Here is a 21,508-nt window from a genome sequence, read left to right as displayed (position 1 = left end):
ATGCAACATATTTATGACTCTTAAGAAGTGGAATCTTGGATATTTTGGAGGAATGCTAATGCATTTTAATTTTCATGGCACTGGAATTTCCAACCACGGAACTATGAAACAACACCTGTACACTTCTTATCCAGTCACAAGGCCAGAATGAGTTTGGGGAGATACACACCACGACAGATACAAGGTTTCTGAGGAGCAATAATCATTTTGATCCATCAAAAATGAGAATTACTGAACCATTTCTTTCCTGTTTGGTACGGTACGTTTAGGATAGTATGCTACGTTTCTATGAAATTATTTGATGAGTAGTGATTTCATGATTTGACAACAATGCAGAAAGAAAATAACATTTAATCAGTAGCAAATATATTTAAAAAAATAATTTAACATTTTATTTTTTTTCCGTTCATGGAAAATTCATCTGATGAATTCATCATGTTATATTAAGCAAAGTACAGATTCAAAAATGTCCCTAATTGCAATTTTTTAAACCTGTAAGCTGTGGATAAAAAAAAAAAAAAAATGTATAATGTAGAATTCTACCAAAATGTATGATTAGGAAAAATATTTGTATTCAGTCTGCATCTGAAATATAAAATGACATAATTTAGGCATAGTGTATGTTGTTCCTCCGTGCTTTTCAATATTTTATTAAATGCTAATCTAAAATTGACTAAACTGGATAACTGTAGCAGAAATAATTAGACTATTTATAATCAATAATACTGTGGAGGTCAAATCAAGACAACACAACATGCATGTTATTAAATATTTATTTTGAACATTGACAAGCAGCTACTCCATTTGCTTTTCACTGCACATTGAAAATGAACTAAAAGTTTTTGATGATAATTTCTGAAGATTAATTGTACAACAATCAGGATTAACAGAAATACTTCATATTTTAAAATGACAGCTAGTCCTTGTACACACATGCCTTTTAAAACATGTGAATGGCTTATTTGTGTCCATGCCTTTTAAACAATGTTAATTCTTTATGTGCATCCATACTAAGCATAGTCTGTAACCATGTTCAACAACTTCCTATTGAATCCAGCACTGAACATGGTTTCAAAAACTGTGATAGGCAGTCATTTTGAAGCCTTCCTAAATTTCACCACAATGCCAACCACCACAATACAATAACACAAAAGCATTGGAACCAAGTTAAGTGAATAAATTAACCTATTGACTAGAACAATAACTAGATTATCCATAGGAATTTGAACAGCAATCTGGACAGCACATGTCAATTAAATAATTCAAAGAATCTGTGACAAAGGTCTCAAAGTTTATTTCATATTTAATTGAAAGTAAGTGATAGCAATTAATTAGATTGGAGCATGGAATGATACATTATTAAGACGTGAATTAGTATCAAATGTTTAATAGTGCACAAACATATAACTGATAATGCTTAATGACTACTATTGTGATCAAATTATGTGTTACTGCCTGGTTTTTCCAAATTAACAAAGGGGAAAGTGCTCACAATGCAGAGACTGACAACAATGCATCCAGACCACAAAACCTGGCACAGGCAAAGAATATTCAGTTTGAAATAGAAAATAACAATAACACTTGAGCCCAGGTGCATTTGTGCTTACGTTGTCACCAAAATAGGGCCCACTGTCTTACTTTACAGCTGTATGGTTGTGAAGGGATTGTCCTCATCCTGCTTGTAAAAATTGTAAAACTAGTCTGTGGCATAGGCTGCAGAGTACATAGTCATCCATTGCTGAAAACCAGTCTTATTAGTGCAGCCTCGAAAGAAAAAAACAAAAAAACAAAAACAAAAAACCTTGCTGCTATTGTTTAGAAATAAAGCAACCATTTGTGCTTGCACAATTATTTCTGGATAATTGGCTTGGGAATATCAGGCAATTATTTCTACAAACTAATTATTCGTTTTTATAATAAAGGTAATTTTTCACACTGCAATTATGAGTGGAATCAATGCTGTGAAGTAGACGCTCGGTCCTTTTTTTCTGCTTCCTTTAGCAAACAGGCTCAACAGCTTGAGGCGGGAGGCCTCTCTTCGGCACGTAAGGCGTTGTCCTGGCAACCATTTTGATGCAGTCGATGATGGGGCACACGCTCAGACACAGAGTGCAACCGGTGCAGCTGTCAGTAACTACAGGAAGATGGGTCTCGGGGTCAAATGTAATAGCCTGAAAAAAAAGAAGGCAGAGGCTATTAGATTAGAATTATTAGGCCCTCCGTAGGAGGGCTTCCTGCTACGGCTGCTCAAGCAAAACAAAGCACTGTTACATGTGCAGCTATAATTAATCACACAAGACACGTCTTACAGCTTGCATGCTTAGTAATAAGGTGGCTACAACATGTTTCAATTTATTATGGCTATTTTTTTTTTTTTTTTTACAATTTGAATGTATTACATGATTTATGAGGGGATACTTCTCAATAATAATGTGTGTAAATAATAAATCCAAACTCATATGGACCATTTTCAAGAATGGTTTCTGTAAAAAAAATAAAAAAATAAAAAAATAAAAAATAAAAAAACAATCCACACGCCACGGAAACATTAACAGTACATTGGTAGAGGGCACATTTGCTCATGTTTGCACTTTTGTGTCATAAAGCCAAGTGTTTACATTGCTTACAGAGGCAACGATTTGATCACGACTTGTTATAATGATGAATGTCTCTCTTTATTAGAAACCATTAATAATATGTAATCCCGCTCAGCGATCCTTTCTCAAACAATAAGCGTCACAATGAACAATTATGGCTTTGAAAAAAGAGGACCGGTACTTTATCACACACGTATGATAAATCACGGAGGGATGTTTATTTACCAGGAAAACTGGAGGTAAACATTTTGATCAAACTGTCCCATGCTCAATGAGAGCATCCTCACTCCACACTTCCCTTTTCTCAAGAAACTGCCATGTCTACAGGGCCTTTGCTGAAGGGAGTTCTCTCACTGTTTTAAATTCCTGTTTCGTATGATATAAAAAACGGGTACTGTGCCAATCAGTAAGAATCATTCTGATGGTAGCATGCTGACTCAGGTAATAATAATAAAAGTACGCAGAACCTAATTAGCAGAGGTGCTGAGCCAAGGGATCTATGATGAATGCAAGTAAAGCTTGCGACACTTGACTAGTGCTGTGAGCTTTACATTCAGCGTGCTGACTCCAGGCCAAGAGCTGGGAGGTGCTTTGAACCGAGGACATGACACGTGAATGGAGACCCTAGGACAGTATACTCTACAGCACGTGGCCAAGCTGCTTTCACAGGGTTGCCTGTCAGCTGCGTCAGGGAGAGAAGAGGTTGCGGGGTCTGCCAGTGAAGCGGTTTTAAGGGTTGCGCCGGAGGGGAGCACAGCAGGCAAGGCTGCAAGCCGTCTACCTGGTATCCCGAATCATTGCAGGTCATGTAGCACTTCCCACAGTTGATGCACATCTCCTCATCCACCAATGCCTGCACTTGTTCCTTGTTGTTCAGATCCACATAGGCACCAATGTGTTTCAGAGCTCTGGCAATCACGTCCTGCAAGTGGCAATATTTGAGGAAAAACCAATCAAAGGAAATTCCGTAAAATTCTAGTTTTGCAGCAAACTCAATGTACATGTTGCGGTTTTCCATTTTTCTTCCATATTTGCAGAGAAAATGATGACTTGGGGAGTTTGGACAAGTGTCTGATAGATCAGAAGATATTTTATGTTTTCCTTCCCACATAACTGAAATACAGTACATATTATTCATGATAATTTTAGTCAAGAACAGCAATTTAAAGTTGACTCATTGACATTGCACATATATTCCACAAAGTTGAGTGTAATTATAAAATGAATAGCTTTTACATCTGCATGTCCCTTACCTTCACAGCTGGGACAGGTTTCTTTGGGGTGCTCTTCTGCACGTTACCGTTTGGAATCACAATGTTGTCATTGATGTCCATCAGGTTCCGTTTGTACTCTGCCAGGACGTTCTTCTTCTCAATCAGGTAAGGACCAAAACTGGGCAAGCTCTGTATGGGACCAAGTTGTCAGAAGTCAATTCTATCATTACAACTCATTAAATACAATTACCTCAGCAACAACAAACAAACAAAGATGTTTGTGAAATCTGTAACCTATAATAGACAGTGAAAAGTAGTTTGTTCAGTAATCTTTCTCTGAATCTTTCAGTAACTCTTTTTCACTATCTCTTCATGGAGATTTGTAGAGCATAATGTTAAGAATTAACCCAAGATCTCCTACATGGGGGATTGTGAAGGGAGGAATGGTTTCACACTCCCTATTGGCAGCCCAACCATGTTTCCAGATTTACTGTTGACTTAAACCTAAAACAGAGGATGAAATTGTGCTACAGTAAAATCTTGCATGAATTTGGAGTACCAAGCTACCACACCCTTAAATGTAGTTAAACAAAAATCATCATCCATAACTGACATCATCTCTGGGAGACCTACATTTCACTTTAATCACTCAACCTATTTTAGTATTGACTATCATGCAGTTAAGAAAACAGATTATTTGAGACCACAGTATGGATTCCAATAACTTGGCTTTTACTGAAGCATATCTATTGTATTCTGTACAACTGAAACACATACACAGATAATGTAATCAGCTGTAAAGCAGTGCAGGAGATGTAATCATTCTAATTGAATAAATATAATCACCAAAACAATTAATATGAACATAACATGTCTACTGTTCTTTTTCCAGTATTAAATGAAATATATCTGGCTTCTGTTTATCCTGTTATATCTGTCCCCTATGAAACAGTTAAACAAGCACATGGACTGTAACTCTGTACCTGTAAAATAAATAAATAAGCAAATAAAACAAAAACAATAAAAATAACAGTAAAAAAAACTTCATTTTAACAATTAAGACCCAATAAAACCCTGTTATTACAGCACAAAATGTTGGCAGAAACAGCTTGGTTTTTGATTGGATTGCATAGGGACGCATCACTTTTCCGTTTGTTCCCAACAAAACTAAGGCAAAAAAAATAGTCGGCTTCTCCCGCAAATGGCCTTTTTTGCCCTGGGAAATATGTTAACACTGTGTAACTGAAGATGCAATGAATCAGCTGTCATACACTAAAACTAGATAGGCTACTGTATGTGACCATAGATTAAACAAAAGGAAATAACCCAGATTTATTGCAGTGCCAGGTCAAAATAATTGCAAGGTTATGAATAAGTAAAGTAATCAGTCAGAACCATATTAAACCACCAGATTGAGACATCTATTTTTAAACACTTTGATTAAACTAAAATGACATTACTAAATAAAAAAAAGCTTTTGAATAGGTTTTACAGGCAGGAGAATGGATGGCAAACAGAAAGTGTGCTCAAACTTCTAATCAATTTAACATGCATGCTTCCATATGCTTTGGTAGGTATGGAGAGCTTTCTCTATAAACAACAAAGAGCTGATGTCAGCATGCGTGCTAATATCCAACATAATTAGCTAAGCAGTTATGAATAGCCTGACTCATATATAAGGTCACAAACCTACCAAGTAATTTAGAAACACCAATCAAAATTTGCCAGATGTCTTGGTCTTTTTTGAATTTAGTTCGCAAAAATAATTCTCAATTTTGTTGAACACAAAAAAATGTACTAATCCATGTTTAATGACTATCCATAAGGCATTAAAGTACATGATCTAGGTAATATAAAAAACACCAAGAACTATGCACAGCTAGTGTCAGTACAATCTTATTTATGGCACCAATTGTATTGGCAGATGCATGTCTTTTTACACTGCATTGATTACAGAGCATTCTAATCTAGTGAGCCATTATCTAGCTGTATTCCAAGAAAAAAATCCTTTAAAAACTGACTTGTGCCGTACTTGCTGGTCCAGCAACACGAGAAGAAAAAGTAGCTTTGGTAATGCACCTCTGTCACTGGGGATGCTGAGCACCACGCAGGCACAGAAAACGTCTGTGTACAGAAATATGTAGCAGTTTTATGGCGAGCTCTTGAGACACAACAGACCCGAGCACACTCCACAGGGCAGACAGAGGAAGCGTGCGCCCAGCAGCAACACGGGTGATAAAACGTATCATCACGGAATGTGTGCAAATGCAAAATTAATGTCTCTCTTCTCCCCCTCTCTCATTCTCTTCCACCATTTTGCGTCGTTCTCCGAGAAACGATTTGATAAAGAGTTCACCCAGTTGCACCATTATCATCGCACACAGCGCTCCATCAGGTGGAGGGCGGCCCACAATCCCCCAGCAGGAGAGGACACTGGTACGGAGAGCCATTCATTTTCCTCCCGGTGCATGCGCGGAGTGGAGAGCCACCCGCTTGCAGTGATTTCCCCAGATCATCATATTCGTGACAATTTAGAGCGAGAGAAATCTGCATGCTGTTACCCGAAAAAGGGAAGAGCCGTTAAATAGGCTGGGAAGTGGATGCCTTTGGTGTGGAAAGACAAGGGGTGCTGAGCTGGGTTATGTCAGAAATGGTCTCCGAGGCTGACAGTTCTCCGTGCACGATGCAGTTGTTGCGAAAACACAAAAATGTGTAAACACTGAGGATCCTTTCCTTTCTTTGGCTCATGTTTTTGCCCGTCTCTGGATCAAAGGATAAAAAGCGGCTTTACAGTGCCAGCGAGCTTAGCCTTCGTTTGACCAAAATCAATGCTTCAAATACATTAGAAATCCACAAACTATTATCATTAAAGACACGTTTTAGGAAAGTGTTTTTGACACCATGTAATGCACAAAGCCTGTGTAAAAGTAATGTAGTAAGAATGTCTTCCACATATTTCATCACATTTGTAACCCAAATAATTTTGTAAAAATGTATAAGGTAAGACCATGTGCATTATTGTTCTTGTTTCTAAAAATTCAGATGAACAAGATGAAAAATCCAAAATAAAAAGACTACATCTGGGAAATATCAGCCAAACAGTAGCAAACATGGATATTGGTGATAAAAATGAGCATCTGCACACAGACAATTAAAACAGTTGACATTTATCTCATAGTTATTTCTACAAACCTGATAATCTTTTTTTATACCAATCACAGCTGTTCACAAAAACATTCAAATTGTTCCAGTGCAGTAAAATTCCTTGCAGATGGCTCGTGGGCTAGAATTCAGCAGTACTTGGGTGGTCACACTTCATGCAAATAAGTGCTAAACTTTTTCATTAGAAAATGTATTTTACTGAATGTACAGTGCCACTGTTTATTTTTTTTTTCTTTATTTATTTTTTAATAAAGATTTTAGTACGAATTCAATGACCAATGCATGGTATAGTTATGTGCTGTGTAAATACTGTATATAAATACAGGTGGAAACACATTTGACTAACATGCAAAACGTGACCTTTGGTTTAAATTACCCAGTTTATCTAGGATGTAAAGAAATGCATACATTAGAATCAGACTCCATATACTGCATGTTTTCACTTATGAATTTGGACATGGATTTAAAAATATGAGTTCATTTGATATACCAGCATTACATTTCATTTATGTTCATACTACAAATTTGACACACACACTCACATAGTATGTATAGAGAGAAAGACATGCTTATGCCTGCAATTGAAAAAAGATTAAAGTCGCAATCACAAATAATTACTGTTAAAAAAAATATATATATATATTTATTTTATTTTTTTTGCTCAGAGGGTTTGGGGTTGGAGTTTTGAGTGCAAGCAGTTGCTACAGCCAGCTGTTCCTAATCCCTCTGAAGCCTGGAAGGCTTTCAGGGCCCTGGACAATGGTGACCTTGTATACAGGCAAACACACCTGAGGTTGAATGCTAATCAGCCCAGGTATTATTCATCGTCTTTGTCAGGCCTTTTATAAAGACACAGCCTTCAGTGCCTGTTTTTTTTTTTGTTTCGTTTTGGAAGATGCTGAGATGGATACAGCCAGTGTACGTATTGGTTTGCTATGAGCCCTCTACTTCAAGAGTGCTTCAAGCTTGTCCAGCCAGCCTCTACATGATAACCTCCTGTGTTATATTGTAAGTCCAGACATGATATTTGCTGTTGGCACTTCGGTTTGCTTGTTTTCTGCTGTTCTTAGTAGTGGTCAAGGGCTTATTTCTGTTATTTTGATATCTGAATTTTTTGTGACCACCACCATAAATGATAAACACACAAAGGCACAATTTTTCAGTTGTGAATAATTTTAAACATTCATGTAAATATGCTGTCTGTTGAATGCAAGGTCAATGTGGCTTTTTAATACTACATTTTCTACTTCAGAAAATATCATTTAATTTTGTTGTGTTAAGATGATTTTTTTTCTTCAAGTGTAGTATTTCTGTGAGGATACTGAACTAGGCCTCTATGTTTCATACAGCTTCTACATTAGAGCCGAGACATGAGCCATATGTCAGTGGAGCTGCAAACTAATTGTCAAATTTGGTCTACAAAAATTGTGGACTGAACCCAAATAGAGTTTTGAATTTGAAAACACAATCTCGTAAAATGAAAGACTTTAGCAGAACAAAAGAACATCAAAATGTAAATAATAATCATAAAAACAAGCCTGTTGAAGAAAATGTGGTATGCAGGACAAGCCAGAAAACATGGCTGCGCTAATTTTATAGTGCAACAGGGAGACCATATGACAGCCTGATGAAGCGGGGTGCATTTATACCGGTCCATGGGATGTGTCATCATGCCAGATTTGGTAGTAGAGGAAAATCTGACTTTTTCTTAATGAATCTAAATCAATTTCATACATAATCAGTATAAATGCAGTTATAGTAAACTGGCAGATATAATTCAGCTAATCATTTTCAGGAATATTTTGGGTTACTGACAGGCTCTTTGCCAGGTTCCCTTCAAGAGCATGTTCACTCTACGTTCACTCTATGCAGTCTGGAACATTTCACACAAATCTTTGAGATCGGTTTGGTCTCATTTGGTGTGAAGGCCGCGATGGTACGACGATAAGTGCATAACCATACGATAACCGTACACTTGGCTATGTGCGCTCCAAGGGGGAAAGTGCACAACGAACAACGAAACACCCTGAGATATGGATTTGGGGGGGTGGGGGGGGGGATTAACAAGTGCTAGTGAATAGCAATGTCACTGTGCATAGCCTATGCAAGACAAGGGGTCAGCATTATAGTGATTTCTAAGGAAAACGAGACCATAACATCATCTTTTGGGAAAAAGCCACTTATTTTATTTCATTTAAGTTTGTGGCATTTGAGTACAGGCCCAGTGGCAGAATCAAAATGACAGAAGGGTATTTGATACTGTAAATATTGAAAAATGTAGCCTATTAGTAATGAGTTTAGCTAGCTACATATTTCATGTTATAGTATCATATATCAAATAGATAAAATTATTTATATATCCCTATTCAGATGGATTTAGTTTCTTCAGGGCAGGTATGTAATAAAACATTTGCAAGGCTTCTCTGTAATTTCATTTATCGATTAGACAGCCTGAAAATAAAAGTATTACAGTGTTTCTCCGATATGCATCACACATGGTTATGCAATTATGCTTGATGTTGGCAAAAAAAAAAGTCCCTGCAGCTACAACAAACTAGTCAAAGAGAAAGAATAGAAATAGTAAAGACAACTTCCCAGCTGAAAATTCCATCTTAAACCAGCCTAAGGTGGTTAAACTGGGTTCAGCCGTGCTTTCGACACTTTTTGCTAGTCAACTAGCTGTTCATCAGCTGAACAGGCCTATATAATCCGACAGTGAGTCTACCAGTTTGACCACCAGCTTACTCTGCCAGATTAACCAGCTTTGACTTGCTTTATCAGCTAGATACCAACTTGCCAGTCACAGAGCAGCTATGAACAGCTAGAAGTGTTGAAAATGGCTACCCTTCGTAATGATTTTACTACGGAAGGCCTAGCTACACCCCTGCTTAGGAGGACAACTTCATACAGCCCAACAATGCTACTTGCTATGCACATCTGAAGCTTTATCTTAATCTTAAATCTTACATATTTGCAGTAGTACTGTTGTTAGTGGTCACACAGAAGTTTTGCCACACCTGAGATACAAGCTGCTGATGCTTTTTAAAAAAAAGCCATCCAACTTGGGCAACTTGGCCACCTTTTCTGCTGGTCCATTTTCTCTACTGAAATTTACTTTTGTGTTTATAAGGCCAGGGATTTTCCTGGCTAAAATGATGCAGAGGCGGAAAACAGCAAACTCAGAGCGACGTCTGATCATGCCTACGGTAGCTGCAGCTTTGCGTTCTTCTTCAGTAGAGCCTTTCCTGATGCACTGAGCTGATTACGATACAGCGCCACATTGGAGTAATGCCGCCATTGCAGTTACAAATGATAGAAATCCACCGAGTGTGGCGCTTTTAGCTATGTTTTCTGTGCTGACTCTGGTCAGAATTTTGTGGAGGCAGCACAAAATTTGATCGAGGCAGCTGCCTCAGAATTCTCTATGCAGGATGAACCCTGTATGAGGCACTCTGATTTACGTTATAAATTAATTGCTTTGCTATCTTCCTCACTAGCTCACTACCAGACATTTAAACTATCACTGCCAAAACCAGCGAAGTTGCATAATTCTACATCTCACCGATCTATTCTGTCCGCAGTTGCGACTGCGGTCCTCTTGCACAAGACAAGCTACCGGAGGGGCAGGAGAACGTGTCATTCAAAGTCAGGGGCGGGAGCTCTTGCCATTCAGAATCAAGGGCAGCAAGCTACAGTGGCTCAGGCAACCGGCAGACTTTTGTACCGCTCAATAAGTTTGTGGTCCAGGTTACAAAAAAAAAAGACCATTGTTAAAAATTGAAGGGGTTGTGTCCCCCTCTGTCCGCCCAATTTGTGATGCCTATGGTGCACTCATTGATTTGGTGAGCTAGAAAAAAATATTGTGGCACATTGAGAACTGACAATGTTATGCATCTAAATGTGATGGAGATGAATTTACAGTGATTTAGTCACTTGAAATAACATGAAATACTTTGAAAGTGCTCAATGTGCTCATGTTTCTTATCATTCTCACAATCACCACACATTTATGTCAAAGTGGGCCACAGACACTGGCTCTAAATGGAGCCTTCATGTGAGAATTGATTTCTTTGAATTTTATTCACTCCACTGCTTACATTGGAGCTGCAAACAGTCATATTGCCTTATAATATTTTTATAAGTTGTTAATTAATGAAGTGACAAAATTTTTTAGATTGTTAGCTACTGCTCTCGGCAGTTTTACTCATAGACCACACATTATTTTCACAGAAAATGTGTATTCCATATTCACATTTTGAGACATGATCACAAAAGGTAGGGACAAAAAAAACAAGCTTGTTTGCATTTCCAGGCAATATTTCTATCTTGTTCCAAACAGTGTATCTGAGAGAGAGACAAGTGGTTTCAAGGTACCAAAGGCATGTATATATAATGCAAATGAATGTAGATATAGATAGATATAGCATTGAGGCCATTACCCAAGAGCATAATTACAAAGTCTGAACCTACTCTTTGTGGGCTCTCCTTTCAGTGCATGTCTTGATGATTAAAACAATAAGGTTTATTGCCCTCTGAAATGCACATTGCTATTAAGGAAAGATATCAGACCATGAGTCAAAAAAGAAAAACCCTGAAGCATAATAATTGTGCGATTTATCCTCACTAAACTACTGCAGTGTGCCATAATTAAATATGAAAACCTAAATTTATCTCTGCGTTCAGCTGTCATTAATTTAACAGGGAGAGCACATGTTCTAATCTAATAGCTGTATTTTTTTCCTTCCTATTGAAGAGCATTAAAATGTATATTAGCCTCATAGGTCCATAAACATAAACTGGAGACTCAGAGTTTGTACGGGAAGGATGGGAGGAGTGGGGGCGAGGTGAGGGTCTGGGGGAGGTGGGGGGTGGGGGGCTCTGCTCAAAGGCCACAGCCTGGCCCCTGCGCCAAGAAAGACATTCACTTAGCCTCATTAAAACAAAGCTGCCTTTTTCTTGTCTTGTGTTCTGCATGATAGCAGCCTATTTGTTGTGTAATAATTCACGCGAGTCCATTCAAAGCAACCAGAGCTGGTGAACTGTGGCCACTTTAATGAGAAGTACGGGGTGGTGTGCATAGGCTGCCAGGCCTGTGTCTTGAGCAATCAGAGAAGCACTCCTAATTGGATGCAATGTTTTTTTTTTTGTTTTTTTTTTTTCCCAAACACAAGACTCGTATAAGGTTTGATTGTTACTTCTCTTTTTTTCCCCTGAGAATTGTAAATAAAGGTACAACTACTAGAGGAGCACAAAATAAACTAAATGTATATCTGCCTTCATAAAATATGCATTGACAGGTATGGCAGCTCCAAATGGGTAAGTTGCATAACACCGGTTGTTGTCTATAGATGAATCCATTTTTCTGATTTGAACAGTCAATCTTAGTTAAATAAAGTTAATCAAGCTACAGCACTTCTCTGCTCATCATTGTTTAAAAAAACCTCTCATGAGATAATGTAAAACAATAACTGGTATAACAAAAATAAAACTCTCCCTGATTTTTAAAAACTTATACAATCAAATAAGAAAACTTTTTCATTCTCCAAACTATTGTGCGCATTAATTCAGGACACCTATAACTGATCTTAAGACTCAGTTTTTTTTTTCCTTCTGGTTAATCTGTTAAGCACCTAAATAAATGTATCATTACTGTTGAGATTGCCTAAATAAACTTTAAAACAAAGCATTTGAATTGAGTTGAACAGGGGTAGTATCTTTATAAAAAGCTTTCATTCTAAGAGCCACCTCACCTAGTCTAAAATGATCAGGTGGCCCAAGTGAAATTATTGCTTAAAGCAAACAGCAATGCTCAACTCCCTGTTAACTTAAGATAAACAAATACCATTAATTTACCAAAAACACCCTGACATCAAAATGTTCCTCTATTCCCAAAGATGAAGCATGCTGACATAGAGGACTCTGTTGGTGAAATTCTGTCTCAGCTGTTCAATGTGTTCAATTGTTCTTGATAAATCAAGACCACATGGAAATGGTTTGTTGCTACAAATCTAACTCCACGTGCCTGCTACTACAAAAAGAGGAATAGCCTCCTTCACACAGTCAGGTTAACAGCTTCTCAGCAGTGGTCTTCCAATAACAAACAAAAGCATGGCGAAAAGACAATTGCCTTCTGTCTCCGGGGCAAAATATGGGAGCAGCTAATGAAAGATCCCATAGAGAAGCTTGACGCCACGGCAATAACTGTCCATCTTAACGCTGCTCGTGCCCCTGGGCAAAGACAGCCTCACGTCAGCTCTAACACATGCAAAAAGCAATCCTGCATTTCCTGCACAAACCTTACGGCCATTAAACGTGTTCGCAAATTAGTCACTCTGAGCAAAACGGAATCTTACCGTAGTTGGTGGCAATGGAGGTTTGACTGTGTGGATAAGAGATGATAAGGACTCTGACTTTTTAACAAAAATGGCAGATGGACTTTGGTGTGACACAGAACGGAATAAGGTCACTGCGCTTCTGTCATTATTTTGCTTACATACATATATTATTATATATAAAAATATATTTTTTAACAAAAACTTCAAAGGACACAATTCAAAGCAGTACCCGATCCAAGCTACATACAGGGACATGCTGTACCTGGCAAAGCTGTGATCTTCAATCCATTTCCTGTAGACAGTGTCCTGTATACAGTACATTTCATGATATACCCACTGGAAAACTCAAAGCCAGACATCCACTTCTATCTATTTCATTGGTAAGTCCATTGAAATGAAATTGTCTAGTGTTACCTTCCCTCTCAATAGAGTGTGAAGAATAAACAAGCATGTTGCTAAAATATATTCTGTCATGTACATGCTTATAACCTTCAATTGGCACTTCAACAGGACAGTTATTATTACTGTAAAATCTTTAAATCAGTTTGCTCTCTTTCCTTAGGATAAAATGTCTACCCATTTTGATTTAAACACGTAAGGTCTATATACTAAGATTCAGTATGCAGAGAAATGTGCCAGTGTCATCTTTATACTGCACAATTCCAGAAAAAAAGAAACTTTCCAGATTTATGAGACTGTTAAAAATGTTTTCCTTCCAGGATTATTAACAGGTCATTTGTGACATGATACGCCATGCTATGCTCCAGTGACTAGGAACTACATAACCTTTATAGCAAGAGCAGTACAAGACATTATTTTACTTAAGACAGGTGAACAACAAGAAAGAAAAATGCATCACTACTCTGTGACACTTATGAGAACAACAATTCATGCCATGAGTATGATGACGGCTGGGCCAAGTCTGTACACTGGTGCTCACTGTCTGGCGTGTTCACAGGCATGAATATCTAACCTGGCAAGACATTACTGCCAACACAGTCCATCAATGACAAATTATGGTGAAACCCCACTTTAAAGATAGTACCTCCTCAGCTGATAAGCACCATGTACATTCCCTTTTTACAACTTATCAAAAAAAAAACCCAAAACAAAGAAAAATAAAAATAACAACAGAAATAGAAATGTTTCATTCTACAATTTTGACTGCAGGTCACCCAAGAAATCAATTGGGGGGGTGCGGGGGATTCTTTCGGCTTGCAACAGAGCCAAACTGAGAAACACGAGCACTGTATGCCTGTCTTTCAATGATTTTGCAACAACCAACAACTTATGCTGCTTCACTGCCGATGGTATCACAATAGTATTACTCCATCTCACTCATCCATGTTATAATTAATTGGCTATAGCCCACATGGTCTACTGATGCTTAACACAGACATTCTAAAACAGCCTCTTCCATCTGTTTCCAGATCTCCACACCCCGAAACACACGTACCAGCACACGCACACACACGCACATGCACACACATACACACACGCACGTACACACACACACACCCACACACATACATACACACGCACACACACGCACACACACACACATGCACACACACACATGCACACACACACGCACACACTTTCAGAGGAGTAAAAGGCAGTTCTGAGTCAGTCCTGGCCCCCAGCAGAGAGAGGCAGGCTGGGCCAGCTGAAGGCTTCATTACCACCGCAAGCCTGCCAAACCCCATCGTGCCACGCAGCCAGCCAAACTGCCATTTAAGAACTGCCATTCCCCTCGATGCCCGCCCCCCAAGGCCAAAGCACTCCCGCTCCTTGTTTGGCATGACCATGAAAGGGGACGGGGGAGTAGAAACAGAGGCTTAAACGCAGCAGGGGGGTCCGGGGGCCCCTCCGCGTTTCTCCGATGCCTCTGCAGCACAGCTTAAGATTTCTCTGCTGAACGAAGCCTGCATCTGCAGCCTTTGTAAGCTCCAGCAGAGCGTGTTCCTGTCCATAATCTCTACTGCCTCACACCTTGTTATCCTCCATGGTTACACTCTTATAGAGAGACTGTCTTCACAGTTTTATTTGCCTGTAGGAAAGGTGAGCGCTGACTCACATCCTGGCTCCTCCAGTTATTAAATGCAGTGGGCATGTGATTCTCTGACTAACAGCGTTTGTAACTCTCTTTAACATCAGACTACTGAGCCTCTTATTGGTATTAGTCATCTCCTCAATACACACATCTTTAAGACTGCTGCTACATTTTACCATCACTTCCCATTCATGAGTCATGTTTTCTTTTGTAATAACCCATGACTTTTTGCCTGTAATGATAATGATAGCAAAACTACTACTACTACTACTACTACTACTACTACTACTACTACTACCACTTTCATAGAATAATAATAATAAACATCAAACTTTGATTCAGACAAAAAGACATCTAATTATCATTACTGTAATAGAATCAAGAAGTAAAATCTTTTGATAAACTTGCATATACTTGCTCAATGCATAAGTTAACTTGCTCCTCCTCCAATGAAATTATTCATCTTACAGTGTTCAGACAAGCCTAGGAAAACTAGAATGTCCACCAGAGGTGATTGTGTAGTACATCACAGATCAATTGAATTAAGATCAATCAGAATTTTCAATCAATCATACCATCATTAATCAACTACAAAACAGTTATGTAGGGGGTCCTGTGCGTCTGTGTGCATGAGTGTGTGTATTATTAATAATGGAGATACGTTTGTCTAGCTAATAACATTGACATATAATGACTGTATGACTATTACCTATTGAACAACTGTATTTTATTTATTTGTATTTGTTTATTTTTCACTGTTACCTGCCCAGGGACAACTAATGAAATTTAGCTTGATAGCTTGATAATTCTGGGGCAGCCAAATAGCTGCCCACTATCCCCGTCAAACAGCAATACATGAATGGATAAATAACTAACTAAATAAATACATAAATAAATAAATAAATAAGTAAATGTGAACTCTATTTTGGTATAGAATGTCTGAAAAGAAGCATGCTATAAAAGTAGAACAATGATATCACCCATTTTAGATGTGTGCTCAGTCCTAACACTACCTGACATTCTTCAGCAAATTCTCCATCAAATGTATATTTTTGAGAGCCTCTTTAATCAGATTTTTTTTTATCAGCATCAAAGCAGTCACACTGATCTCTTGACAAAAGCTGTGTTGTCTTATGAGATTTGGAATTCTTACTGTAAAACAGTGCATTCTGAGAAGTATTTTGCCAAGCACTTGTGTGCACAGTGCACTCAAAATCGGCTCATCCCTTGAGGTACGACGACTCATCACAGGGGCGGCTCTTTTAAAGAAAGCAGTGCGACTACCTTCGAACGGAGACGCAGCGTGTAACGTACGTATCAAACGAATCCGTGCGGCGGACTCCTTTAAGAGACCCCTATCAGCGCTGTTCCCGGCGAAGCGCGGTGGCGCTGACTCCCCGCCCCCCCCTTCGCTTCTCGCTCTGCCTCAGTCAGACAGCAGGTTAAGCGATGCCCTCCCGCTGCGCGCGGCGCATCCGGCTGTGTGGGCCCGCGTCGCGCCGCGTCTGCGCCATTTCGGCGGGAACCGCGTCCGCGCACCCCGGCGGGTCGCGCCGCACGCCCGCAGGCCACCTGTCACCGCCTGTCTCCGCGCCCGGGGGCCAGCCTGGCGCCTCGTGCGTGGGCCTACCGCCTCCCTGCCGGCGAGCGATGGCGGAATTCAATAACCTCCCGCCATTTATCTTTTCCTTCTTACGGATTAGGGTTCTTTTTCATTTCGAACGCTGCGCTACAGAATCGGATCGTTGGCTGAATTAGCAGGCACGAAGAGGGGGAGCTGAGCTCTGTGGATATGGGGTGAGCTGGGAAAGGTGCGGAATTTTGGCCAAAAGGTCGAACGTGTGCACCTGTGCAGGTGACGGGACGGTACACGTTCTCTCAGCGCTGCATACCAGTCAGGAACGTAATACAGATGAAGCCATTGCTCAGATCTGGCTCACCCCGTGTGCCTTGTCTTAACCTTTCAGTGACACGCGCACACCGCATAAGTCTACTGCCTGTGTCAAGCTGCGCCGACGTGAGCGTATCCAGCACAGTGTGGATCTCTTCCCCTCTGGCGCCACAATGTTTCTCCATGACATCACACAGCTTTTCTCCAGAACCTCACTCCCCCAATCAACCCCCCCTCGCCGCAGTCGGGCTCAACAGGAATAACACGGAGATGCGGATCGCTTATGCTTAGCTCTCCCCCAGTCTCTTTTGTTTCTGCATTCCATGACCTTGTTTGGCATTCGCATTTAAACTTGTGTCTGCTCACACAAGGAGATGTCCTGCTGTCTTAAATCCCTGCCGGTGCATACGAGACTGCATGCGAGCTTCAAAGCCTCGATTCTATTGCAGTTTCGGTGGAATAGCTGTGATCTGATAAAGGCTAATAATTCTTTGGTTTCAAAGGCGTTTACTGAAGTTTATTAATTTGCTGCAACTGGCAATTTGTTATTATTTTATTTAACTGAACATAAAAGGAACAACTAATAATGAAATATGCACTGTGATTTATTCAAAATAGCACTATTAAATGTAATAGTGACAGGTTTTGTTTTTTTTCCTGAACAGTAGAAAAATAAAATAAAAATATTAAAATATAATAAATTCCCAGAACACATCAGGAACCACGCAAACTGTTGCATTGTTGTTCCCAGATAATATAAACGGTTCTATATAATTCTTATGGTAGCACATAATATTTGTATTTCAGTTATTTATTTTATAATGAGAAAATCAATGTAAACTCTTTGCCTCAGACCGGTGCTCTTGTATTGGTGGCAGCTGTGACAGTTGTTGTGATGTTCTGCTGTTTGCTATAATTCAACCTTGGCATGTTTGACCTTTTACAGCTTTTATTACTGTGACACAATCAGAGCACATGTACTTCCCCTTGGTTGTGGAGTTACTGTCGACAAGTAAACGTTCCTTGTAAAGCTGAGCTAAGTTCACCACACACCACAATGCAAAAAATAAAAATGACCTGCAAAATTTACATTGTCTAGTTTTAGAAGAAGAAGAAGAAACTTTTTTTTTTTTTTTTAATTTGGTCCAAAATAAAAGCTGAACGGGTTTTTTTAAGAAATTTTTTTATTTTAAGTCTATAGTATAGCAGCAGCAATTAATACGGGAGTCCATATTAAGAACAATATGGCAGTGTGAATGGGCAGGTGTCGTTCTATAATAAAACTGTAATAGAGCAGTAATTGACGGGTTAGTGCCACTCTTCAAATGCTAATGCAATGTTAATGGATGGTTTTGAGACAAGAGTAAGTGCATAGTTCTGTGCTACAGCAGTGGTTTTATAAAATGCTGCAGACAACTTCAGTTAGTGGCGGTTTCATGCAGCAGGGTTTCTGAGTATTCTGTGTAAAATGTGCTTATATTTTGTAATGCTGAACTTCAAATGGAAACAGGCACTGTGATCAGATGAGACTAAACTGATACTATTGATACTATGGGGTTGTTTTGTACCTACGAGTCCTAGGGCTCTTGTTAAGAACAATAGACATGCAGCAAATTCCAAGACCAAGCAGCCAAAAACCTGGTATTCTCACTAGGAAGTGACTTAACTGCAAATGGATCTTTCCACTAGACAACAATAAAACACCACAAAATACAAACAATACCACAAAATCAACTAGGAAATGGTTAACTGACAATAAAATTACAAAGCACATCTCAGTCTCTCAGAAATTTTGACACCCATCTTTTTTGTAGATAAAATTATTTGTTAAAAAAACTTGTGAATAGCAGGATGACAATAAAGGAATATCATTTTCTAATTTCTGCAGTGTACAATACAGCTCATTACCTGTGTTGCTAACAGCTTTTTATTCTTATCATCATCAACAGCATATCATTTTGTATGGCCCTACATATTAAAATCTGTCCATTGTACATGGATTGCAATATGCTACATTTTTTTGTATTTAAACCTTCACGTATCTCATTGTCAACTGAAACAATGTTTTGCAGGCCAAGTACAGATTAAGCTACTATATGTGACTCCCAGTCTTGCTAAAATGGAAAAATGTCTCTGGTTATGACTCACATTTGCTAATCATTGCATATCACCTGTCTACATCAGACCAGCTTAAAATTGTGTTAGTTACCTTACATAACTGACTTTATTAATCACTAACGAGCATAAAATGTGTATTGATCATACAAGGCACATACAACAATATGTTGGAAAGCACTGGGTTGGAAAGACATTAGGACAGACAGGACAGTAGGAAGTGACAGAACACTGACTCTCTTGAATTCCCCCAAATATTTAGCTTTGCCAACACATGCTATCAGTTAAAATGTCCTTGTCCTTTTTTAGACAATATTAAGTAAATGGGTATACGACCACTCTGGCAGTGATCACGGAATCTGTGACTCACCTTCCCCACAAGCTCTTCCAGTCTGGGGACAGGTTTACCCTTCTGGTGGCGCATGGTCGGGGGGGACTGTCCATCCCAATCATGCAGCTCCTCAATGCTCTTCAAGTACAGGAGAGCCTTCAGTCCCAGACAGTAATCCTCAATCAGGGTGAAGTCCTGATTCTGAACAGCACTGCATACCTGTTAGCACGGATAGATGCACGCACGCACGCACACACAGATAAACCAGGGAGAAACGTACAGAGACACATAATGGAGACAGTTATGGACATGGTCATGGCTCCCCATGGGAAAGTACAGATTGCACAAAATAATGTCCACAATAATAAATCCCAATGGGATATCACTGTGTCTATAGCTGACAAGCAAGTTAAACATGGGTGAGGAACTGACCAGGTGTAGCAAAGGGGTTTTGTTGTTGGACTATGGTGTATGGCATAACATAATCAAAAAATAATAAAAACTGTGGACTGATCACACATCAAGCAGTTATGCTACAGTGAACTACAACAACAAAAAAATTGGTTTAATTTTTACAAAATGCCCGGTCCTTGTCTCAGAGCTATCCCCAACAATATTGCATCAGATTTATATATATATATATATATAAATATATATATACTTTATAAATGCATTTTTGTAGGCTACATAAATTATACATGTGCAGAAGCAACAGCATTCATCTTTTCGGTATTATTATTTAGCTAGCACGCAATAGCTAACAATCAAATGACCAAACAAGGTACGGTAATGGCAGCAAAAATTTATTTTTTTGTTCTTTTGGCATCATTCTTATGCAAAAAAAAAATAAAAAATAAAATACCAGTGGTGTTAAAGGGCAATTAATGGACAGTTTACAGTTGAGCATGTATGTCATTTCCACCAGCAATTATCACATTTGATGGTCAGTCGCAATGACTTTTTGCTTTATACCAAAGCGATGGATGATTTGCCACCATCGCAAACACAATTGTGCTCATCATTGAGACTTAAATTGTACTGAACTTTGACCCTTTCACTGGCTCAGTTGTCATGACAACATTACAGAACGTTCCAGTTTCCTTTAGTATTAAGTGCGAGTAACTCCACTTCGGCAGTGCGTTCTATAATCGTTTACGTTTATGCATTTTATGCTGTAATTGGTTAAAGCATGTTGGCTTAAATATATACTGACCAATGGGAAGACTCAATAAAACTTTGCTATTCACCATGGCTAAATACCTGCGGCAAACCAAAAAACGTGCCTAACTCTGTCCTCTATAGGTTTGGGGCATGCCTTGCCAAGATGACACTTGACAGACGTCAAAACTGCCATTCCATTTCCAGAGTAACAATTACAGAGTAGCACAATTCTCTATTTCTAGAGCATCTGAAATCATTTGAGGTCAGATGAAAACAATAACAAAACTGTATAGACACTGTAGAAATTTTAATCTCAGCTGAAATATCCTCTTGCTTGAGAAATCGATGTTATGTACGTAGCATGTATCAATCTGATGGTTTAGTTAATGTAAGCAAAGTGTGTATTAAAGCTGTTGCGGTTCTTACAGTACGGTCAGATGTGTCTGCCTACAAAATATACTGTGATGTGCATCATACACTGAGTCTTTACTGTTGTAAGGGGGATCAAACATATGTTTCAAAGGTTGGAAATGAGAGGATCTTTCCTTTGACAAATATTCACCCTTTTAGTTCACTGAATCATTCAGTGGCTGTCTCACAACAAAGGCAAAAAAAGACGCTAAGAGAGATTTACTTAGAAGTAAATGTA

General features: G+C 38.9%; 1 protein-coding gene across 1 annotated transcript in view; it reads right to left on the bottom strand.

Annotated features, from left to right (window-relative positions):
* Positions 1-759: 759 nt before the first annotated feature.
* Positions 760-21,508, bottom strand: part of dpyda.1 (dihydropyrimidine dehydrogenase a, tandem duplicate 1) — a 181,974-nt gene continuing 161,225 nt past the window's right edge. The window contains exons 20-23 of the mRNA XM_064332212.1: positions 19,738-19,917; positions 3,851-4,000; positions 3,379-3,519; positions 760-2,171 (exon numbers count right to left, since the gene is read on the bottom strand). Coding sequence (XP_064188282.1) covers positions 1,998-2,171; positions 3,379-3,519; positions 3,851-4,000; positions 19,738-19,917 — 645 coding nt within the window. The 3' untranslated portion in view covers positions 760-1,997. The remainder of the gene's footprint in view (positions 2,172-3,378; positions 3,520-3,850; positions 4,001-19,737; positions 19,918-21,508) is intronic.

The sequence above is a fragment of the Anguilla rostrata genome, chromosome 4 (assembly GCF_018555375.3).
Source record: "Anguilla rostrata isolate EN2019 chromosome 4, ASM1855537v3, whole genome shotgun sequence".
Classification (NCBI taxonomy): domain Eukaryota; kingdom Metazoa; phylum Chordata; class Actinopteri; order Anguilliformes; family Anguillidae; genus Anguilla; species Anguilla rostrata.
The sequence above is the reverse complement of the archived record's forward strand: the minus strand, read 5'-3'. Positions and strand labels throughout refer to the sequence as shown.